Here is a 25352-nt window from a genome sequence, read left to right as displayed (position 1 = left end):
TAAGTTATAAAGGTTTTAAGTTATCAAGGGTCTATGTTATAGACGTTTTGGGCTCTGATAGGAAGGGATATTATTATTTTTGTAGTTATAGAGGTTTTTAAGATATCGAGATTCTACTGGTTTATAAATGTGAAAATTTAGATGGATGGATGTTTGTTAGACTTTGTAGCCTAAACGGCTGAATGGATTTCGATGAAATTTAGTATAGATGTAGAGGATAATCTGGAAGAACGCGTATGCTACTCACTTTTTTTTTGATTCCACGCGAACGGAGTTGAATGCTAAAGCTAGTGATTTAATAATATTTAGATTAGTTATAACATTAGTTCAAACAAACATTATAATCATCATTTAAAAGAAAATAAATGATCAATTATAATTAACTAATTAACTCGATGTAATAATAAAATAAACAATACTACACTTACAGACGCGACCTTAAGCGAAAATGTTTTCCCGTTTTATCAAATCGTTTACACTTAGTAATATAGCGAGGAGCAACACACTTAATGGTCGTAATAAGAACAAAATGAAGCGAAAGGTAAACATACGAACAGGATATTGTCGATGGGGTAAACAGAAATAAGGGATAACACGCTGTAATAGTTATTACATTTTTTAATATCCCTTATTGTACAAGGAAAACAATAATATTTACATTAAACCAGCTGTTGCTAAAATTAAAATTATAGACTATGTTACTCACTGATAACGGTGTTTTTTAATGTTTAAAGAATTTTTTAAATCGCTCCAATAGTTTATGAGTTATTTCAATATGTACACAAATACAAATCATTCGTCATTATAATATTAGTATAGTTATGATTAATAAAAATCTAACGATGTAAAAAATAGATGTACATTTTTTATGCCTTAGTTTAACAAAATTTAAAAAATTATTTTTTTTTAATCTGAATGTGGAATAAATATAATTTTACTTTGTAGTAAAATCATCAATTATTTGCTACGTGATATTTTATAATTCTCTAATAAGTAAAACTAAGTCTTGCGCAAGTAATGCTTACTTAGCAAATTTATCTACATTTCCGGGATTTCAAATCTATCTTTAGATCTTAAATGGTTTTGTAAACTTACATTTTGAAACACTTTTAGTTAGTTTAATAATTGCTACCTATAACTAGGACAATAAATTGTACATGAAGTCAATAAATGATGAAACAGGAAATATAATATTGGTGATTGCAATGTAACATTATTTCCTGTATGCAATGCAATCTTTGAGGTCGAACATCACTACAGTAATCTATACATATAATAAAATTGGAGTGTCTGTTTGTGATATCAAAAAAAATTACAAATTTCTGCAAGATGATGCATTTGCGTTGCTGATAACGAAAATCAAATTTAAAAAAATGTCTGTCTGTCTGTACGCAAGCCGAATTTACTAACATAATGCGAAAATCCAGATGGATGGATGTTTGTTTGAGTTTGCCGCCTATACGATGAAATTTGGTATAGGTGTAGAGGATAGTCTGGAAACATTTAGACTTTACTTTTGTTTTATTCCACACGGACATAGTCGCGTTTGACAGCTAGTATGACAAAGTATAATAATCATTTTAATGAAAAAGTAGAAGAGAAAAAGGATTAACATAAAATATTTGAATAGAAACCAAACAAAAGTGTAGATGGGAAATGGAAACGCTTCATTGTTATGACCTTAATATTATACTTTACAGGATACATTAATTGACACTATGACAAAGAATGTAAGGCATTTTTAAAACTAATAACGATTATTGAATAGCATTTCTTATTCAATTGTATGAAGAATTAATACAACTTAGGTACGCTTGTTTTAATTAGACATGCTTTTGATAATCTTAAGCACATTGATTTACAACGAACCTATTAAATGACTTACTAGAAAACGATATCAAAAACAAATAATTACTAAACGAGGGTTTAGTATTAGAATTAGGTATTCGAACTAAGGAACTGCTTAAACGACATGATAACCGCCAAGTATGCACAAATTGTGTGTGCGTAGAAATGTGAGTGGAAATTAGGTATGTATTTAGCAATGCAACTCGAAAAATTCTTCTATACCAATAAAGTTAAAGTACACGTGTAAGCAGTAAAAATTATAAGACGGTGTGCAACGTGTTAACAAAAGATTATCAAATTAAATGAAATTTATAAAAAAAAACCTTGAAACAATTTCCGATTCTCCCCGACCTCTTTGCCTCCCAAATCGACATAACATCCACTTTTTTCTTTATATGTAAATTATGTTTTTATTCTTTGTCTTAATTATTTTTATAATAGGTCGTCGTGTCCTTTCATATGTACATATATGTAAAAGTAACCGCAGAAAGAGATGTTTTGTTTTTCTATGAATTCCTCATGTCCCCTACATAAATGCCAATCACCTTTAGTTGTAAACAATGTTACTTTACAAACAAAAGCGTCTCCAGGCGCCCCCGACTAATTATCTCGGACGGGGACAAGGCAAATATTTGATAGTAGTATAGTATTCAACCGTTTCGTGTTTGCTTACAAGGAGTGATAACTATAGATAGATGATTAACCTTCGACACGCGCCGTCGGTCGGCCGGCCACTTGCCCCGTATCGTGTGGTTCGACGCAATTAGTCGGCGTATGAGCACGACCCACAGCCGAGCGGTCAGTCGACGCGCCGCACTCCAGCGGGTAACGTGTCTACGTATATAAGTATCATATCTGAACACACAAAGAAAGCAGAATGATTTATTCAAGTGTAACGTGTTTGCTGCTCTGCGCGTTCGCTGTCACAGCCGATTCCTCGGAACCGCTCAGCGACGACTTTATCAATCTAATCAACTCAAAACAGGACACATGGAAAGCCGGTCGAAACTTTCCAGTGGATACGCCGGTCAAACATATACAGAAACTAATGGGTACGTTGAAAGATGATCGCTTCACCACCCTCGTTACTTTACAGCACGAAGTTGATTTAATAGCGAGTTTGCCCGAGAACTTCGATCCGAGAGACAAGTGGCCCAATTGTCCGACATTAAACGAAGTAAGAGATCAAGGGTCGTGCGGAAGTTGCTGGGCGTTTGGCGCAGTCGAAGCAATGACTGATCGCGTTTGCACATACTCGAACGGTACAAAACATTTCCATTTCTCTGCCGAGGATCTGCTCAGTTGCTGTCCTATTTGCGGGCTCGGTTGTAATGGGGGCATGCCGACGCTCGCCTGGGAATACTGGAAGCATTTCGGTTTGGTTTCCGGCGGCAGTTACAACTCCACCCAGGGCTGCAGACCATACGAGATTCCTCCGTGCGAGCACCACGTGCCAGGTAACAGATTGCCGTGCAGCGGAGACACTAAGACTCCTAAATGTATTAAGAAATGCGAGGACAATTACAATGTGGCATACAAACAGGATAAGCACTATGGTAAGCACATCTACTCGGTGAGAGGTGGTGAGGATCACATCAAAGCGGAACTGTACAAGAACGGGCCTGTGGAAGGCGCTTTTACGGTGTACGCGGACCTGCTGTCGTACAAGAGCGGTGTTTACAAACACGTCGCCGGCGATGCCCTCGGCGGACACGCGATTAAGATAATGGGTTGGGGCGTTGAAAACGGCAACAAGTACTGGCTTATCGCGAATTCTTGGAACAGCGATTGGGGTGACAATGGATTCTTCAAAATACTCCGAGGTGAAGACCATTGTGGAATCGAAAGCTCCATTGTTGCCGGCGAACCTTTGCTTGATTAATTGACTCACGTTTCATGCGTAAACAACATGTTAGTCATTGACAACCTATAAATATGTTTTGTTACAGACTAATTGTAATTTAATAAACAACTTTACTTTAAAAACATGTCCTTTCTTCCTTCCCCCTCTTCTTAACAAAAATCATAGTCAAATTAAATTTAACAAAAGTAACAAATAAATTGTTTATTTATATCGAGTTCTAATGCCTCCTTTAAAAAGCAGTCAAATTTAATAAAACAGTTGTTGACTCGATTAGCTGACATTTCTAATTATCAAGAAACCAAAAAAAAGTAGGTATTACATCCACTGATTGCGTAACAGAATTTGACTCTGGGTACGAAAAATTCTGAGTAACAAATCTGTATTAAAAAATAAAAGAACTTGCCATGCATGTAATACTTCTGAGCAAAACCACTGCATAATTTAACCTGACGCATGAATTTTAACGGCAACCATTTAATGAGCACAATTGCTCTAATCGGCAAATTAACTGCTTAGCTGAGGCTACACGTATTGTATGTTTCATTCGTTTTTTCTCCTTTTCTTTAAAAAAAAACTGTTAACATACTTTAGTATGGATGTTTAATCAGTGAACCGACGGTTAGACAAAATTTGTTTATACGAGTATTAGCACACGACATAGTTACGTACTGGGGGCATAATTTTAGTTTACTTTTGTCCCGTCAATAACATATGACAAAGGGATGGAAGAGAATTTGGCGAAGGAAGGAATGCTTAGAAATGGGAAATATGCTATTTCTGTAACGGTAGTGTTTGATACACATTTCTGGGAATCCAGATGGCCTTTTCCCACTTTATATAAAAACTGTTTCTTTTTTTATGCAACTGTTTCTATTTTCGCTTTGATACCTAACATGCGTGATAGTTTATACTAGAATCTATTAACTACAATAAAATCTAATTCATTCGACATTATTAATACAAATTAAATTAGTAATTGTAGTTAGCAGAAGCATTTAAACTTGGCGTTCGCACTCTAATGTTATCCAGTTAATTTAACCTCGAGCGGTTAAAAGCCGACTTAAACGTCGAGAGTATATTCGTTTTTCACATTTCATTAAAAAATTTTAACTTGCTAAGCGCGGTCGAGGCACTTTGAGTGGTTTCACGATGAGTTTTTAAACCGTGTAACGAATACGAGTAGAGTTTGTTTTAGTCTAGTGTTTATATGATTTTTTTTAGCATTCATGTACATTTAAATTGTAGCAACATTTGATTTTATATTGTATGTTAAATTTTTCCACGGAATAAACATTTGGTATTTTAGTGGAAAGAATGTGCTGTATTTATTCAATAGGTAACAATGAACGAGCGTTAATTATTATGTACCTAACTACGTAATTATTCCTTGTATAATAACTATTGTATAGTCGATGTTCTTCATTTCATTATCAACATGTTTTCTTGATAATTTCTAAACTAAAAACGATCTAGAGTGTATCTATTTAGAAATAAAACATGTCACAGATAATTTCCAGAATTCTGGTTGAACAGGGTTCAAATTTATTTTTCCAATCTTACATTAACATTATTGAAATGTGAATGTTTGTAGCCTAAACTACTGAACCTCCATAAAATTTTGCATAGATGTAGAGGATAGTGTAAAGGAACACACGGGCTATTTATTTTTGTTTTTTAATGCCACGCGGACGGAGTCAACAGTGGTAGAGCCCGCTTTAACATCTTCGCACGAATGGGCCGGCCTACATTTAGTACCTTGCCCTTTCCACCCTTTCCTTGAGAGGAATGGATGGGAAGGAAATGTGGATTTGACGGTGGAGGAGACGCATAGGAAGGGAAAATTTCCTTTTTATGTGCGTCTCTTCCTCCGTCAATCAAGGGTAGGCAACGCATCTGCAATTCGGATGTTTATCGGCAGCAGTGACTTTCCATTTCGGTGGATTCAGGTGGCCGTTTGCCACCTTTGTTATAAAAAAAAAGTCACGAAAGTTAGTAGCTAGCTTTGTGCGGAATAACAAAAAAGAAAAGGGTAATCGCTCTCAAAGTTTAATAAAGGATAAGATAAACCAATGGATAAATCCATAACTCTGTTGTTGAACGAAGGGCACTATTCAATTTAAGAAAATGCGATCCGTCACTGTCATTCGCCATGCTGCAGTAATTGACCGAATGGGGAATGGCCCAAAGAGCGTCCCTTTTAAATTGTAATTACTTTCGGATAGCGGATAGTAGTGACAAACTTTCACTCAATTGAATGTAAGGAAATAAAATAAAGAATGATTACAACTGTTGTCTTAATTATTTAAGCAAAAGCATCTTCATTGTTAATATGTAATTCGTTACATTACAATAACGGAGTGTGAATAAGAATTGTGGATAAAAGAAAAGATCGAAGGAGCAAAATGATGTTGAAAAGCGGTGAATGTTGTTTACCTCAACTCAACTATTATAAAAATAGTTTTTGTTTGTATTGTTACGACTGTTTTTTAATGTCCCTCTTTATCTTACTAGTATTATAAACGAAGAAATTTAGATGGATGGATGGATATTTGTTAGAGTTTGAAGCCAAAACTGCTGAACTCAATGTAATTTGGCAAAGATATAGAGGATAGTCTGGAAGAGCACTCATGCTACTAACTTTTGTTTTATATTTCCGCGCGGACGTAGTCGCGGGAGAAAGCTACTATGCTATACTCATCTCTATGCTATATCGTAATTAGTTGTTATTCTGTATTTACTGGAAAACATTATATGCTTAATGTTCATGCGAATGTTTTACGATAATTTGATATGTTTGAATCATCTGCGTCGACTTGTCACATGTTATGTGTTCGTAATACATTAGTGCGTGTTAACTAACATCCGGGCTTGTCTGTTTTGATTTCATTTAAATATTAATTCATTGGATTTCGAATGTAGTTCTATCACAATGTAAGACATGACATTCGATCTTTCGTTACATTAACGATTAATGCAGCAGCGATCTAATGTAACCTCAATCTAATCTATACATATAATAAAATTGGAATGTCTGTTTGTAATATCAAAAGAAAAATTCCAGATTTCGGTAAGATTTTTTTTTATGTCAGTCTCTTCTTACCCGGACTTTCACTGAAGGGTAGCCGGCATAAACAGGCATATTATAGGCTACTTTTTTATTTTGATATTGCGTGGACGAAATCGCGGGCAACAGCTAGTCTTAAGTACAAATTGAATTAGCAATTCGCCCTTAAGGGTTCTAGGATAAATCTTGTATGTAATCTTTAGATCCAGGGTTTGATTCAAGCAATGTACCGATGTTATTCGATTTTCGAATTTCATACGTACCCTACGTTCTTACGCTGAAGGAAAATGTTGTGATGCAAAGTGCACAATCAGATAAAATAACTATGGTGCGAAAAGCATTAAAATTGACTACTTGTGAATTTTATGTTCACATAACTTAATTCTTATATCCTCATCACTTATTATTATTTCCATTAAGCGATTAGCCCCGTGATTGACTGATAATGAAAAAGAAAAATTAAAAGTTGGCAATTTTATATTAAACTAGCATTTACCCGTGACTCTGTCCACGTGAAATTTAAAAATAATAATACAGAAACGTGAAAATACAGCCTATGTTACTCACAAATAAATTACCTTTCTAACGGTGACAGAATTTTTAAAATCGTCCCAGTAGTTTTTGAGCCTATTCATTACAAACAATATTTTTCTCTTTATAATATTAGTATAGATAATTGCCACTAGTGTTGGCCCTTAGGACGAAATTAAACCATATTTCAAAAACTAAGAATTTTTGTGTAAAATGTTACGTTTATAAGTTCTCGCAATTTCCAAAGTATACAAAATTTTCGCTAATTAAAACACACCTATAAAATCCAAATAACACTTTATTAATAACTACAATCAATAATTTATTCTGTAGTTTAGAAGATTAGCACATTTACAATATTTATAGCGTTTATTTCTAATGTGAATAAAATCTAAAGCAATCATTATACAAGTCAATACAATTTCCAGTAATTACCATTAACCCCAGTTTACATTCCAGGCCAGTGATACATTACAACGGAAAAATGTAAACCCACAAAAGATTACAGTCAATGAATTCCAGTGTGGGATTATATTTAACGCTGGAAAACAACAATGTAAACTGAGCTTTATGTATATGTAGGTAATTTAATAGTTACAATGCGACGCAATGCCACGCTTCTAAACTACGAGAATATCGTAAATCTATGACTATAATAAATTACAAATAGATGCCGATTTAAATTAACCTAGAATATCACAAAACATGACTGACATCACTTTTCAACATTTTGTCACTCTAAACATAGGGTACTGGACGAAACATGCAGTAAAATACATTGATAAAAAATAGGTCCAAATAATATATGTTATCAACAATAGTGTCCGGCATTTGAGTTGGCACGTTGGCCTAAATATTGTCTTTTACTTGACGTGCCAAAACAAATGTGATAAACAATAAATAATTTAGATGTATTAAACGAGACAGTACATGTATCTAAGTAAAACATAAACTAATACATAATTTAGAGTGCAATCAGTCTGTTGAAACCCTTATTTTAATAACAAAATGAATTTATACAAAAATTCATTAAATCAGACATAAAAATCCCGTGATTACAAAAAGAATACATTAAAAAAATATAATACAATGAAATAAAATGCGTTATAATTGGACTTTCAGCTTTGGCAATATTTAAGGATTAAGGATAACATTAGGGATATAAGTAACTCTATATATATTTATTAGCCCATATCATATAAATTTAAAGCACTAAAAATACTATATTATAGGACAAGTACATAATTATCACAATCCATGAGAATGCAGCTTGCAAAATGTCACCGAATGATTATTTCATATTGTCATTCAATCCGTTCACGACTTTGCTGACGTCATTTCGTTCAACATCGTTACTCGCGTTACGTACGATTCTACTGACGTTATTCCCGTTTCATATGGGTATATATTTATATTTACTTACGGACACGGATTGGAAATTTAAAACATATTGTAGAGAGTGTTTACATGTCCGCGAATTAAAAATGAACAAGCAATAAGTGATACTATCTGTGTAGAATTAATTTTCCTCTTCATGAACTATTGCGCAGTATTCAGTAACTGCTCTCATAACGTACTTATCATATTAATAATTATTAAACATTTGACATTGGGGAATTACAAAGTGGGCGTTAGTAAAAATATACGAACGATAAGTGTCCGTAAAAAAAGCCCATGGAAAATATTATTTTCGAAACAATTTTGTATTTCATTTACAAATTGTCCAATTTTTATTTTCCCTTTTATTTTACATACGTCCACAAATATCTACAATATACATACAAAACATTTCATTCAAAACACACAAATAGGAATGACTTAAAATGAAATTTTACAACAGTGATCCCAAGTTAAATTATTTCAAATAAAAACCTCTTAATACGAATCGACCATAGATTATTTCAATGCAATAATTTCTAGACATTTGATGAAGTAATAATATAACGAATCCTAAAAATAATAATAAAACAGCAAGTACACAAAAATAATGACAGACTTAAAATACGCTTAACGAAAAAGTAAGGTCATTTTATACTATGTTTTTTTCTTCGTTCTAGACAAAATATTTAAATCTCGTGCAAAATGTTACATTACAATTAAGAACAAAATCTGAAAAACTAAAACCTAATTTAGAACGATCAATTTTACTGGGAAATTTTACAATTATCGAACACCTTAGAATATAAGTATTTTTGAAAAAATTCTAACAATTTTCAATTAATACTCCAAATTAATTGAATTTTATTAAAGCTATAAATCGATTTGAATGCATCGGATTATAATAATTAATTACTCATTCATTTCACTCACTAAATATATCATTCAATATCATTCATTCGTTCAATACCTTAGGACATGGAGTCGTATCTGGTGTCAGAAGTGAGCGGGTCATTGTCGTCTCTTTGCCGGAAGTCGAATGCATTCCTAAAGCTATCTCTAAGTCTCTCAGTGAACGTTTTATAATCTAAGTGAGCTTGTTGGCCGAATTCGAAATCGGCCACTTCTATTGTATACCTGAAAAATAAAAAAAGTTAAAAAAAATGTTGATTTGTCTTTTGCTACTAGCTTTTGTTGGGGGCTATGTTATTTTGGAATTGGAGGGAAAATATTAACATAACCTTAAGCAGTGATAATCTAAAATTTGTAATGGTGAAAGCATTTTTAAAATATTTTTATGAGTGCGTAACTTTTAAGAAAAAAAATTATTTCTCGATTTTATAACTACAGCATTTGACAATGCAAGAAATAAGTTTTTTTATAAAAAAAAATTGTTCTCCCCTTTTTATGTTCTTTGTACAACACAAAAGTTCTCTTATAATGACTTAGGGTGACGAATTCGTGCTTTGCTTCAGGCGTCATTGTAATTTGCCAGTTTTTAAAAATTAAATAATCAAGCCGAGAAAAGAAAAAAAAACACCTTCCTTTTGTTAATGAACATCAAAGTGATAAAATTAACAAAATAAGAATATATAGTCTAACTATTCACTAAAAATTTAATTGTAGAAAAAAAACCTCTAGTGGTATAAATGTTTTCATATATCTCGGGGGCCCAAGGTCATTATTGTGGCGTTGTGCCGTTTTTTGGCATCTCTTTAGGATTCATTTTACTTCGAATATTCCGTACGATGTTCCGAACCGCCAAGATATATACTATATCTAGATATATTCTAGAAATATAAATTACCTTGATCGATGTTGGTAGTAGGCGATACCGAAAACAACCAAAATAACAGCTACCAGGCAGAATACCACTGGCACAACTATTACCGATAATTGGGAGTGAACAGTAGCTGAAAACGAAATTTATTATTTAAAGAAAAATAGAAAACATTAAAAAAATATGTCACGCCAAACAGCAAGTAAACCATGAAAGACCTAGTTTCCAAAACAAATTAGTCAGGCGTGATCTATTTCTATTATATTTGTTTAGTGGAAAAAGGTCTAAGCATAGCAACATATTGCAATATATAGTACCTTTATAAATATTGATTGTAGCCCTCGAAACTGTCTTGCCCATATCATTCTCGACAACAACAACAACTGTATGCTGATCACAATCCGAGAAGTAATGGACCAGAGGGAATGCGTTCGATAGAGTTGATGATTTATAAACGCATGTCTCATTTCCAGTAACATTATATTGCCCTTCCTTGTATAAAGCACAGAACGCAAAAGGTGGGGAACCTGTGTACTTCACTTGTAGGTTAAGTAAGTCGCCATGTTGTAGCCAATTCAGTCCAGTTATATTAACAGTTGATATAGGTTCTGAAAAACAAAGATTGAAGATAAAAAACTTAATATTTGCATATGACAACTGTAAATTAACAAACAACACTGAACTAAAATGAAACCAGAGATTCTAATAACAATGTGTGCTAAAATAGCCCATAGACAACATTAAATATCTCACCTCTTACACTTATAGTTTCTTGATAGTGACCATATGTGTATGATTTTCCAATAGGGACAATACTGGAGTTGTGACAGATGTAATCTTTTGTTGAATTATTCCTCTTCCTAGTTGTTTGATTGGAGATCATTCGTTTTACCATATTATGGATTGGAACACTTTCAGTTGTTTCTGATTGTAATGGTTTAATAGTAGTACTTGGTATAGTAATTGTTGTTGGTGGTTTGGGTGTTGTAGTTGTTGTGGTCGTGGTTGTGGTTGTTGTTGTTGTGGTGGTGGTTGTTGTGGTGGTTGTGGTTGTTGTCGTCACTGGAGGCAATGGTAAATTGTTTGCCACCACCAATGCATCAATATAGTGATCAGCCATTAAATCATGGTATGTGTAATTCAAAGATAGATCAGTAGTTTGATCTATATAAATACAATCTATGAACCAATAAGTTATAATTGTAGAAGCATTATTTTTTAAATACTCCATTTCATTATCTGGTAATTTTATATAATGCATTACAGTTTTGTTGACAGCCACAAAATTATTAGGGCGCTCAAGATTATCCTGATTTAGCACTAAATTACCATTTAGGGAATCTGAAAATGAAACCAGCTCATGAATATACAAACAAATCTTACTAATATTTCAAATGTGAATGTCAAGTTGGAAGGATGGATGTTAGTTAGCATTTGTACTCAAAACTGCTGAATGGATGTCAAAGAATCTTTACTTCTTTTTTTAAATCTAAGCCAATGAAGTCACGGGCAAATACTAGTATAATATAAATATAATTGAAGGAAATTTTGGTACTTTTAATCTATGATATTACTCAGTATGACAATGGGGTAGTACATACATGCTAGCTATTACATCACTTTTGGATGTCAGATAAAAATGTTTATATTAAAAAACATAAGAGAAGAGATACAAACATGTTTGTTTAAGCTATCAAATAAAATGTAATATAAGCATCTTAAAGTTTATTAACAAGTATGGTGTTCATCAAGGCTATAATTTGAAGGTTTTATTTAAAATGTATTCTTTGATTCTATTATTGTGATGAGTTTTTATAGCATGTTTTACTGAGACTTAACAACATTTAAATTTACTGTAAAACTATGAGGTAAAAAAAAAAACAAAGTACAGTCCTGTACTTGTACAACCTGCAATAATATAGGGATTGTTATGTTTATAAAAGGTTGATCATAACTTTGAAATGGTTATATCCGATTGATAACCGAGGTCTTCATTTTATTATTAGAACAGTTTTTGCTAGTAATCCAAACAGCATTGAAATTAAAAACAAATGCAGCCTATATGCTCTTCTAGAATATATTCTACATCTGTGCCAAATTTAATCAAGATCCATTAAGATGTTTAGGCAGCAAACTCTAACAAACATCCATCTATACTTTCACTTTTATTATATTTATGAGAAGTAAGATAAGATTATCTTTTACCCTACTTTAATTATCATAAAGTGTGAATTAAATAAAAATATATAAGATTGCATACAAATAAAATTACCTGTCAACCTGAAAGTGGAGCTTGCTGATGTAACAAAATACCAAATACCATAGAAACTCTTCATCAGCTTAACTCTCATAACATATTCTCCTGCCTCATATAACTCTTTAGGGTACTCCACTGTCCATTTTGACTCATTTGTTGATAATTGGAACTATAAAAATAAAAAGTATAAGTAATATATTCAAGTAAAATTACATCACAGGACTTACAACACTGCTTGTGTTAAAAATTAGAAATGATCATTGTGTTACTATTAAATTTTAAGGATAAATATACTGAAATATATGGATATATCTAAAATTTGTTAAATTGGTAAGTAAAAATTATACCTCTTGTTCATGTTGAGGTTGCACATCATCACTAAATACATATTTTAGATTTTCTCCACCATAACCCTTTACTCTTGCAGTGAATGTTATATTCGACCCACGAACGGCTGGACCATCATTTACAAGTGACACGTCAAGGGAGCACCAAACTAAAAAGAAATATTCCACGTTTACATTAATATTCCTAAGGGCAATGTTCATTTTTAAACGCTAAAAATAATAAATTGGACTCACCACTTTTGTAAATGTACATAAAACTAATGATAAATATGAAACGTCCCATGGTGGAAAAACTGACAGCAGTTTACAAAAGCTTTAAATATCAGAGCAATTGTAAATAGTCTTGTATAACAACGCCAATCATCTGAAACACTTTGTTAATCAACTAAACAACGCAAAATAAAGAAATATCAATACAATACAGCCACTTTTGCGTCATCACATGCTTTGACATAAGATTAGAAATATGTCAAATTCATTTATGATGTGACAATACAGATGACAATTTTTTATCGATTTATTGACTCAAATCGAAAAAATCGTAGTTAACTGGCGGGGGATTTTCCAAGATTTAAAAATATTTTAAACCCGATAACTCTCAGCAGTGCGTCTATTCACACAGAAATTGTATTTACTGAGCTAAGCTATATTTACTATGTAAACTTAGCAGGCGTAAAAGTAATGAAATATTTAAAATGTAAAAACACTCAAAAACCCCGAACTAAACGTATTTAAATTTATTTATAGGTTCTTCTATAGTATTTTTTGAGTCAAATACCTTAAGTTAAATCTAACAAAAAATAGCATATTTAGTAAAAAAAAATAAACTATCCACAGTTCTTCAATAGAATGCTGTGTTTTTTTATCTTTTCAGTTTGTTGAATCTGTTTCTCGCATAAATGTGATGCGCAGGAGGTGTGTTATCTGTGAAAGCTAGAAAGGCAAACAGGCAAAGCAAAGCAAATCTTATGAAATATTTTCCTCTTATTTTGTTTCTGCTCCGTTTCAAACAAACATTTAAAATAATAAGAGAACAAATATGTTAAACTTCTGAAGTCGTGTTTGCAGTATCTGCGAATAAATTTATTAATAAATCATAAAATGGCTACCGTATTTGATAGTCCTTTCATTCGACAACGTTTGCATCGTTTGCGGCATCGCGACTTTGACTTGGACGAGGATCAAAGATTTGGTCGATGTGATTGTACCAGTTATTCCTATTTTGTTCTATCGATGGTTCTATTTTCTGTTGGTACCGTTATAACAGTACTAGCCTTGGGAGACACAGATGGCTACATATTAAGCAACTTAGGACACATGTGGCTTGTTGGACCAATATTTATTTGTTCTGGAATGATGGTTGCAGTTAAGAGCATGCTGTATTTACGAAGGAAAAGTGTTATACAAATGCTTTTACATCAGCGTGCAATAATCAGGGTAAGTCATGTGACTTCATAGTTTTTGAACATAACTTTTTTGTATTTTTTTATTGACTTGTATCTCCTTAAAAAATAAAAAAAAACTCGTATCTTGTCCAACAACTTTTCTAACCCAGAAAGAAAATTATCACCAGTATAAGCCTTGTTTACATAGCCTTAACCCAATAACCACATACCTTATCAACAAATGCAAATTATATTACAAGGATGTTTTAATTTGTATGTTTGTCTTAGATTTGAATTTGACACATTCAGAAAAGAAGTTCTGGCTTTTGATTTCATCAATAAAATATTTATTTTCAAGTATTGCAACAATGCTTCTTGTATTGCGATAAAATAAATTACATGCTCATATAAATAATTTGCTTTCCTTTGAATTATATGCTTTATTTGTCTGTTATGACTAATTCGAGCTATTTGTAACAACTTCCTAAAAGGAAAATGCAACTGAGTCACCAAACAGGCTTGTACATAGAATTATTAAGCTGTTATCTTTTGATTCTACTCACCAGTAGTTTGAGTTGAGTAATTACCCTGTAAATATAGCAAAATACATTTATCTGTGTTTTTCAAGTTTTATGATTGACTATAGTTTTAACCTGCTAGCTTATTATTGCCAATTAAAACAGGATGGAATTAAAAATAATTAATTTGCTAATTGTCCTAACACTTAAAGAAAATCAGATGACATTTAAAGTGCATCATTGTCTTATTATGCATTGGCAAGTGATTATATTCTATTACCTGTCAACATGTGCAACTCAGTCTGCTCATAATAAAAAAAAATAGTTGACTGTGGTCTTGGAGCCTAATCCATATCTGGGCCAATTTCTTTAAGATTGATTAAGCCATTTTCCATTTAAAAAACATCCATCCATCAGAACTTTCACATCTTACTAATATTATAAATGCGAAAGTTTAGATGGATGGATGGATGGATGTTTGTTAGCGTTTGTAGCCTAAACGGCTGAACGGATCTCCATGAAATTTGGCACAGGTTTAGAGCATAGTCTGGAAGAACACATAGGCTACTTTTTATCCTGGGAATAGTTACGGTTCCCATGGGATTCATTAATTTAGTTTTTTAATGTTTACTCCATAAATTCTGCAATGGTTCAACATATCTTATTGTAATTTGGCATAGATATAAAACAATGCCTGGAGTACACATGGAATAAGCTTCATCCCCGAGATATGACCGTTTTCTGAGGGATACATAGCTTTTTGTAATTTATATAGTTTGTATGTTTTCTAATACCACGCAGAAGAAGTCGCGGGCAACAGCTAGTTTATAATATTAGTATGATATAAGTCAAAGTAGTCATATTTATATCTACCACAACTTAAAATATGTTTTTTTGTAGGACATGGCAGCTGTACAAGCAGAGCAAGCATTTGGTGGCCAAGTGCCTAGAACAGCTTCGAGCGCTACCCTTCCACCTTCATATGATGCTTTAATCGCCAGTGCTACTACAAGTAAGCCTCAGCCCTCAGGCTCGGAACCGCCTCCACCCACATATGATGAAGCTATGTACCTCATTGATGATGAGAAACTAAGAATGGAAAATAGAATTGAGCATAGTGCTAAACAAGAGACCAGTGACCAAACATCTAGTATCAACAATGATATTAGTTTTAAACCGTGAATTGATTTACTTAATTTTTTGTTTACAATAGTCATGTAAGTAAAACTTAATTCTTCCTTTGTACTTATAATTTGCATTAGTCAACTATGTAAATTCATAGTATTCTCAGATGTGCCTAAATATTGACTTGTTGGCGATGTTGTTATTAAGGTATTTTAGATAATTAAGGAAAGCCTTATAGCTTAAGATGATAAAATATGAATTTGATAAGGTTTTACTCTCGCCCTGGATATTTTCGATAGGAATATTGATTCATGTTTAAGTATTTTTTTAGAATGAATCAAAGTGTGAACAAAATTAGCTATCAAATTGTTTTTGAAATGTAATCAGAAATTTATAAAATGCAAATATGTAATGCATTTAATTAGTAAAAGTTTTAAGATTTGTCCTGATTTTTATCAGGATTGAAATAAACTGTGTGCCTAAATCTTTAAGTGGTGATATGACATTATTTTTGTATCATATTTTTACTGGAATATATTTGAAGCAATAGATCAAATATTTGCTATATTAAGTAAAATTTTATTGCTATTCAGTGCAAATATTAGTAATTCCAGCTTTGTTTCATTGGTTGATAAACATTTGCAATTTAGACAATTCAAATAATTTCTATTTTGACAAAAAAGGAATAAAATGAAATGGTTCTCAATTTTATAACCAATTTAATTGAATGACATTTATTAGGTCTATTGCATGTTGAAAAGTTTTTAAGTCTCACTATACAGGATGTATAAATTTATCAATTAATGAAAATGAGAGTTAGCACAGGAAGTGCATAGAATGTCATTATGTTTTCATTTTATTAATATACAGAAAATTTATATTTTAAAATTTATTAGCACTTTGTATAATTGCATTGTATAATCCTTAACTGTGATCATGTACTATCAGTGATAAATTATAGTATACTCAGAAATTACTATGAATTCGCTAAGATATATTCAATTGACAAAATATTTGGATGATTCCAAATGAATACATTACAATGATGGTTGCAATAAAACCTAATTATATTTAGCTTCTAAGCACAATTGCTTGCAAGCTACTGGCTTAGGCCAGCTACTGGCATGTATAAACACTGACATGCATGATAATAAACTGGCATGTAAGTGGTGGGGGACTATGAAGCTTGTCAGACATATCTCATTCAGTCTCATGTACTGGAATGCTAGTTAATATTTCATTTTACTGGCTTGTGTACCCCCCACTATTACTACATTACTAGTAGATATGTGTAACTTATTTATACTGCTGTAAAACATGGGTTTCTTTGAAGTCTTTTTCAACTTATAAAAGTTATGTTGTGTGTTTAAAGATATCCACTTAATGAACAAATTCCTTTTTACATGTAATCATGTTTTGGTGTTTTGAATAGAATGAAAATAATGAATTATTGAGAATAATCACAACATAAAGCTATCAATGTTAGGATTTTGTTTAAGAATAATAATGTCCTATCTCCTTGCATTTCAGTTTTAAGGTTAATTTACAATGGTTTATTTAATTCTTATTTTTAAATGTGATTAACATTTTACAATTTTTTTGTTAACTAATGAAGTCAGTTTAAACAAAACCTCGAATAGATTAGTGGTCTGATTTTGCACATGATGCAAAGACTGAAGCATTTACATATATTGTTGTTGGCAATTTATATAAAGAGAAATGTTTTGTACATAGAATAGTTGTAATGTTGATCTGATAATCTTCAGAAAGTGAATTACATCTAAATATGTATTATTAAATTAAAAGAAATTGGACTTTTCACTTAAATTACAATTAGTATTTGATTTCATTTACAATGGTAATTAAAAATGACTTAATGAGTTTATGCTCAATTAACTTTTTTGTTATGAGGCTATTTTTTTTCTATATTGTGTGGTGACACCTTAAAAAAATAAAATATACAGACAGATGAAATACAGTGATGCAAGCAATATTTTTTACATCAGTTTAGATTTGTTAACTTGAAATATTGATTGTTTGAATTACTGCATTGCATTTATCTAGTCAAGAAATTAATTGATTTTATATTTTAAGTTCTGATTAATTGCTTACTTCACTAAAACATAAATTACATATTCTTTTTCTGATTTTGCAGTGTTTTATTTATATTAACAGAACAAAACAGTCATGTACACAAATTCCACTTAATCTTATGTTAATCTACCAAAATATTTAGCTCTATAACAAAAATCTCGCAATTGTGGCCATTGTACAATGAATATGTCTGCAAAATATTGAAGGATTTTTCCTGACAATGACAATGTTCTCACGCGACATATACTCTCAATGAAGACAATTCTACAATCTAATAAGAACAAGCATCTCAACAAAAAGGCAACAGCACAAACTGGTATGCAAGTTCCTGGTCCATTACATAAAATGACATCAGGTTTAAATTTATAAATAACTGGTACAGTGCATAATGTTGCATGTAATGTACTAAACACAGAAGATAAGTATGTTTGCTTTACTTTTCTACTTCTTGGTATCCGGCTTAATGTATAACCTGTAGTCCCCTTTTCTGTTTCGTGTATTTTAATTTCACTGCTCACGTCACTATCGGCCAAAATGTACAAACGCGGTAGAAACTTATTCTTGTTTAGGTTAGCTATTAATCTTAGCATTTCTGTAGTATGACCACCTGATCCAATACAAATAACAGTTTTTAATGATGGTTCCTGTATTGCTAAGTTGCACTCAGATCGTAGTACCTTACAAACAACCCATAGGATTCTTATTAAAAATGTTATGCTAAATAGAAGTAATATTATCGCATACAGTTCCATGATATTGAAAAATAATACAAAAAGTCAGTAAATAAAATAAACCGAAATAAATAATGAGACTGACGTTGACAGTTGACATTGACACTTTTCAACTACACAGAGTATAATCTCGTGTATATGTCTTTGAAATAACTAAATTCCAAAGACCTATATCTACTCTATTCTTGGCGGGAAGCCTGAAATTCATATTTGACATTTCGTCAGTTTTCGCAAACATAACCTTAATTTGTGGTAAATGTTTACTTATAAATTAAAAAATGGATGAAGATAATTGTGATGGACCATTTACGGTTTGGCAAATGTTTAATGCGCCGACTATGGTGCTATTCAATAACCTTGAACATGCAGCGGAAGGTCTTGAAAGATTATTAACATCAATTTTGAAACTTTCTGGGTGAGTCAAAACATTTACTATAGTTTTTATTCTTGTTTTACATTAAATTTAAAGTGCAACTACCCTGAATTCATTATATCACCAATACATGTAATACTCTTTTAATGTACTTGGTGTTGAATTGCGTTGCATTGATGTTCTTTTAACTATTATCGCACTAAACTTACTTATCTTATTCCAGAGATTTTTCAGAAGTGTTAATACCCAGAGTTGGATCTACCAAATGTCCTGATAATTACTATTGTGCTTTTAATACTTGGTTATTGGGACGATTATTTTATGTATGTGCTGTCAAAGAATTAAACACGTAAGTACTAATGTTTTATATTAAAATAATGGTATAAAACACATATCACAAATACTTGGATAATATCTTTTCAGGATACATGAATCAAGTAAAGATGCCCAAGTTAAAATCCTAAACATATTATGTGTGAATGGGGCTTCTTTTTATGAAAAATTAATTTTGCAGTATCACTCAATACTGTTTGCTTTAATCAAATATTATAAAGAAAACTCAGACAGCCTTACGCCAGCCGAAATACAATTGGATAATTTTAAACCTGAGCAGATTGAAATACCTAATGTGCAATTAAACTTGGAGCCAATAAGTGTTCAAGTTACCAATATGAATACATGCACATTACTGATAGATGTTGTGTTACAATTACTATCAGAATGCATACCTCCATATTTAATTAATATTGACAAATTTTTATCCCATCTTCAAAAGCTATTTGATAATGTCTTATTCATGCTTGAGCATTATAGTATAGAAGTTAAATTATTAACATTAAATTTTTATGCTAACCTAATAAACAATACTAATAATTCATCAGGGATCCATTTTCAAAGTAGTTTTCCTCAAACATATAGAAAATTATTATGCTGCTTAGAATGTATGGTGCAAAATACAGATGTACTGTTTGAAAAATGCAATATAACATCAGACCAACTAACAAATTTTAACAGTGTATTATTGGAATTGTTAAAAACATGTGACAAATCTTTAAATGCCAATCACAAAGATGTCCTATCAACAATTGCTATAACGGTATTGAAAGATACATCAAATACAATCTTTAAAAAAGAACTCAAATTATATTGTCTATCATTAAGCAAGACCATATATTTTCCTAAAGATATATTACAGATTGAAAAAAGAGATTCTAATGAAATAGATATGTTAGCAGATTGCTACTACGAAAATATATCAGAAAATAGCCAGAAATGTCAAATAAATGATATAAAAGAGGACTGGTTCTTCAAACAAATTGTTAATGTGATTTTTCATAGTTTGGAATGTAGTAATGATTCAAGAGATGCAACTACACTGTCATTCAATTTAAATAGATGTTTATCTGTGTTAAGTATATTGCAAAAAGTTATACACTATAAAAATAGCAAAGATCAATGCAATGTATTAGAGCAAACAAATTTAAATAATACATTTGAATTGCTATCAAAGTTAATTAAAACACATGATTATATTCTTCTTGAGGACAATGTTTCCTTGTCACTTTTTCTTAATATTGGATTCACAATAACTTCTATTTATAAATATGGGAATGAAAATAAGGTGCAATCATTTCCAAGAAATAAAATAATGCAAATGTTATGCCTTCAAGAATCTTTGCATAATGTAAAAAAAGTTCTTAGCTACAATGAGGATGCTAAAGTGCTTATTCTGAAATATATACTGTTAACAAGGCTTGTCTTAAACACTAAGGAAAATGATACTATGGAGAGAGTGATACTAAATTTAGTTGACACTGTTATACATAATAAAAACTCTTCCACATATAAAGAGGTAAATTTTAAGAATGAGATTCTAGTTAATTTAAAAATAAATTAAAATTGTGATAATTTTTTATTTAATATTTTTCAGATTATATCAATATGCCCTCTATTAATTTTGTGTAAAATAACATTTGCCAGTAAGTTAATTGCTGAAGTATTATTACCAGCTTTTCTTACTAAAGATCCAGAGATTCAAGATCAAATAACAAAGATAGTGCCAGCTATCGCTTGTATGTCATTAGGAACATATGCCATAGTTCTTGGACATTCAACATTTGAAGGCCATTCTATATTTTATAACAAAGCACTAGATATATCACTCATTTGCTATAATTGTCACAATAAAGTTATTTTACTAAAGAATGATTTTTTAAACAATATTAAGAAAGAACACATGGTTTTATATAAAGAAAGTGTTCAAATAACTACATCACAGCAATCAACTTTCAACGGCTTGCGGAATTTGCTTTGTAAATTTTTGAATCGCAAACAATATATAAGTGTAGAGAATAGTCAGTACTGGAAACTACTTGAGCGACTATGTAATCATTATTATGTATTTAAATATGGTTTAACAACTGAAATTATTAATGAGGAAAACTTGAAATATATTTTTAAAGCAATTAAACCACTGATTCCACATAAAGAGGTCAGTATTGCTGTTTTTAATATTTTAAGTACTTAATCTTCGGATTTTTTTTTAAATTACGATTACTATTTATTTTTCAGACTAAAAATAATGAGGGGTCAACACAAAGTGAATATATATTCCCTTTATGTGTTAATTTACTAGTAAAATTAACTCAAACATGTTTAGAGAGCAACAATTATAATAAACAAATAGCAACATTAGATGCTATAAAAGAATTTGGTCTTTATTGTGATGATACAGCAATGTTGCCTATTACGAAACTTTTCATTTATTTCATAATGCACCCACAGTGTGCAGTAGCACCTATAGCAGAGGTTTATTTGAGAGAAATATGTGAATATCACAATTACACACCGAACCAAGTGTATCATAGATATAAAAAAGATTATTGCAGACTGTTTGTTGAATGCAGTCTTTATTGTGGGAAAGATTTCGCGATATCTTTACTAAAAGTTGTCCGAGCGTTTGGTTTTGTTGGCTATAGAGATTTTATTTCCAAAGATATTCATCATTTTTTGCCTTATTTAATACCATATTCAGTAACGATTAAAGAAGTACCATCGATGATTGAAGAAATCGCCTCTTTAGTTCAATGTTCAGTTTCTGATTTTATAATTGAAAGATTCCCACTTATTTACGTTCATGTATATTTAAACGAGAATAATGCTGTCGCTGATAAATGTTATTCAGTACTTGAGAGATTGACGAAATGTTCAATTTTGAACCTTATTAAGAAGCATTTTAGAGTTATTTTAACTGAATTTTTGCTTCAATACTGTTGCAATCCCGAGAAAGTATTAAACGCTTGTAGGTATTTAGCGTGTCATGACCCTGATGCTACTCCGACAGGGAGTATGAAAATGAGTAGTACTCAAATAGCGGATTTCTTGAATCCTAAATTCTTGGGTGTTCTTGCATACTTTGATCATAAACTAGTGAATGCTAAAGTTGCATTATCAGTGAAGAGAAAAGCATTAAAAAGCTTTCCAGATATGATGCAGTTAATGGGCGTGAAGTACATAACTCCTTTAAGGTTCAAAGTCCTTGCGACTTTGAGGTCAGCTTTGCCTCTTGTTAAAGAATTCCCTACGATATTAGCTGATGCATGGTCAGCGTTTATTCACAATCTCGATAGTATCTCTCTTGGACCTTTACTATCAAATCTTGCTGTATCATTATTACAACAATTCGAATACGCTCCGCAAGAAATCAATAAAATATTTCAATATCTAGTATTAAAAAACGAGAATTTACTAAGCTCACATTTATCAGATCTCTTCTTTCTTGGAGATACGAATATATCGGAGAAAGTTACGGCCGTTATTAAAAGACATGTAAATAGAACACAACCAGAAGGGTTTTTGGATAAAATAAAATGGTACTTGGAACATTTGAATAATGAAATACCAAGAATAAAGGCCTATGCGATTTCACATTTGGATGTATTACTTAAGAATAATAGGAGTGAAATACATAAAGCGATTTTTGGCGGGAAGAATATCGATCCCATAATAGTGGAGCTTATTGATTGTTTATTACTAGGTAAGATACTAGACTACGTATAACAGTTTTCAAATATCTTGGCAGTTTGGAACTTCGTATAAGTACAAGGTGTACTCGGGCTTAAAGAGATGCAGCGGGAAGGCACTGGGCAGGGTACAATAACCTTGGGCCGTTAACTAATATTATACAGGATTAGTGTTTTTTTTTTTAATTTTCGTACGTATTGAAATAACTCAAAAACTAGTGGGCCGATTTTAAAAATTCTTTCAGCATTAGACAGCTAATTTATCTTTGAGTAACAAAGACTATTTTTTTTAATTTCACGCGGGCGAAGTCGCGAACAATAGCTAGTAAAGTTGATGTCTATAGCAAATATTTCTCCAGGTTGCAAAGACCCTGATAGCAAAGTGAGTGAAGCCAGTGGATCTTGTCTAGGACAGTTGGGGGCTATCGAAGCAGGCCACTTACCCCGTCAATACGTGCAGCCTGATAGATCGCCATTCGCCTTCACAATAGTCGACAACTGTTTCGCGGCTACCGCTCTTGTAGAACTTTCTAGAGCATTCCAATACGAAAAGGATACAATGGTAAGTAACCGCCTCTAAAATAGTCTCTTAAAGAAATTCTTAAAGAGACTATTCTCTCTTCTTGATTAACGCAATCAGGATCGTTTAATGGTTCCTTTACTATATTAAGCATCCCCTTAGTAACTTAGAGTGACGGTATTTTATTACTATTTGCTATACGAATGGTGAAATATCATTAATTCTTTCAGAATATGGACTGTTACGCTTTAACCATACAAGAAATATTAAAAACGTACGAAATCTCACCAACTGGCAGTAAGAAGGAGGTATGGGATAGCTTCCCAGAGAATATGCATCAGATTATGTACCCTTTATTAAGTTCAAGGTAATTTTAACAATTAGGAATATAAAAAAAAAGATGGTTATTATCTATACTTAATATGTGCTGTTGCTCGCGACTTCGCTCGCGTGAAGTTAAAAAACATAGCCTATGTTACGTGAGTAATGTAGCTTGTTAATAGTGAAAGAGTTTTTGCAATCGGTCCAGTAGTCTTTGAGTTATTTCAATATATAAGAAAAATAGAAACCTTTATATTATTAGTATATATTGTAAAGAGGAAATATTTACATTTTTGTATTATTGAAATAACTCAAAAACTACCTATCAATGTTAAATTTTTTTACACCATTAGAAAGGTTATCTGTGAGTATCATAGGTTAATTGTTTTAATATCACGCGGACGAAGTCGCAGGCAACAGCTAGTAATCAATATTTGTTTTTTTTTTCAGGTATACATTGGCGTATCCATCACAACCAAAGAAGTTACATCCACTTTTCGGTTCCGTTCATGCGACAACATTCTTAGAATGGGCCCACAAGTAAGATAAATCACTTGTACTCCAACTAAAATACAAATATTACTATTTCAAATGTCAGTACCCAAATTCAAGTCCTTAAATAGTCACTAAGAGCGTCCTTTAGTGTAGATATACTTATTTTTATTGACAGTTACGAAGCGGGAGGTCAGAGAATATATGTAAATATGAAATCTACTCTGTGATTTATGATTAATTGTCCGCGTGAAATTAAAAAAATATAGTAAAACATAGCCTATGCTACTCATTGAAAACATAGCTTTAAAATTATACAAGAATCTGAAATCGGTTCAGTAGTTTTTGAGTTATTTCAATACATACAAAAACAAAATCTTTCCTCTTTATAATATTAGTATAGATATGGCAGTTAGTATGAAAAGTGTATTACGAGAATACAGGTTTACCTTAGTGATTATTTAACGACTGTATTCAGAGGTCAATGTAAAAATTGGCTTGTTTCATATTACAGTTGGACAGGTCAATTGATATCAATAATAGAGTCTGAAAGTATCCGTGACTTGCTGCGTACAGTACACCCCAGTATGCGGCGCGATCTCCGCACTCTGCTGTTATTCTTTCCTTATGTATTATTACATGCTATAGTGTCTAAAACTGACACTAAATATATACAAGAAGAGATAATGGCGGTTATAGGTAA

The 25352-nt window shown here is 31.7% G+C and overlaps 5 protein-coding genes across 7 annotated transcripts in view; 3 read left to right on the top strand and 2 right to left on the bottom strand.

The window, feature by feature from the left end:
• The first annotated feature begins 2629 nt into the window (after positions 1 to 2629).
• LOC106107413 (cathepsin B) lies at positions 2630 to 3834 on the top strand. The gene has a single exon (XM_013288259.1). It carries the CDS (start codon positions 2726 to 2728, stop codon positions 3728 to 3730), a length of 1005 nt encoding a protein of 334 aa, XP_013143713.1. The 5' UTR covers positions 2630 to 2725; the 3' UTR covers positions 3731 to 3834.
• A 4543-nt stretch (positions 3835 to 8377) lies between these two features.
• On the bottom strand, positions 8378 to 13544 carry LOC106107362. The gene is made up of 7 exons (XM_013288197.1): positions 13303 to 13544; positions 13069 to 13217; positions 12737 to 12890; positions 11218 to 11805; positions 10782 to 11072; positions 10492 to 10597; positions 8378 to 9821 (listed from the first exon to the last, which is right to left on the bottom strand). The coding sequence occupies exons 1-7, from the start codon at positions 13349 to 13351 to the stop codon at positions 9656 to 9658; spliced, it is 1503 nt and encodes a 500-aa protein (XP_013143651.1). The 5' UTR covers positions 13352 to 13544; the 3' UTR covers positions 8378 to 9655.
• Positions 13545 to 13964: 420 nt separating this feature from the next.
• Positions 13965 to 17954, top strand: LOC106107352. Its single transcript, XM_013288181.1, has 2 exons — positions 13965 to 14505; positions 15872 to 17954. Exons 1-2 carry the CDS (start codon positions 14170 to 14172, stop codon positions 16151 to 16153), a joined length of 618 nt encoding a protein of 205 aa, XP_013143635.1. The 5' UTR covers positions 13965 to 14169; the 3' UTR covers positions 16154 to 17954.
• A 31-nt stretch (positions 17955 to 17985) lies between these two features.
• On the bottom strand, positions 17986 to 19002 carry LOC106107351 (UDP-N-acetylglucosamine transferase subunit ALG14 homolog). The gene has a single exon (XM_013288180.1). It carries the CDS (start codon positions 18940 to 18942, stop codon positions 18307 to 18309), a length of 636 nt encoding a protein of 211 aa, XP_013143634.1. The 5' UTR covers positions 18943 to 19002; the 3' UTR covers positions 17986 to 18306.
• Positions 19003 to 19151: 149 nt separating this feature from the next.
• The window catches only part of LOC106107317 (serine/threonine-protein kinase ATR-like), a 21004-nt gene continuing 14803 nt past the window's right edge, over positions 19152 to 25352 (top strand). For all 3 annotated transcript variants that reach the window (XR_001225860.1, XM_013288127.1, XM_013288128.1), the window contains exons 1-9: positions 19152 to 19336; positions 19518 to 19643; positions 19718 to 21146; positions 21225 to 21785; positions 21866 to 23330; positions 23676 to 23878; positions 24067 to 24203; positions 24608 to 24697; positions 25164 to 25348. Coding sequence is in view for 2 of the 3 variants with exons in the window: in XM_013288127.1 (XP_013143581.1) it covers positions 19200 to 19336; positions 19518 to 19643; positions 19718 to 21146; positions 21225 to 21785; positions 21866 to 23330; positions 23676 to 23878; positions 24067 to 24203; positions 24608 to 24697; positions 25164 to 25348 (4333 nt within the window). In the remaining variant the exon portion in view is untranslated. The remainder of the gene's footprint in view (positions 19337 to 19517; positions 19644 to 19717; positions 21147 to 21224; positions 21786 to 21865; positions 23331 to 23675; positions 23879 to 24066; positions 24204 to 24607; positions 24698 to 25163; positions 25349 to 25352) is intronic.

Source organism: Papilio polytes, unplaced genomic scaffold (genome assembly GCF_000836215.1).
Source record: "Papilio polytes unplaced genomic scaffold, Ppol_1.0 DF822067.1, whole genome shotgun sequence".
In the NCBI taxonomy this organism is placed as follows: Eukaryota; Metazoa; Arthropoda; class Insecta; order Lepidoptera; family Papilionidae; genus Papilio; species Papilio polytes.
Note: the sequence above shows the minus strand (reverse complement) of the source record. Positions and strands in the feature narration are given on the sequence as shown.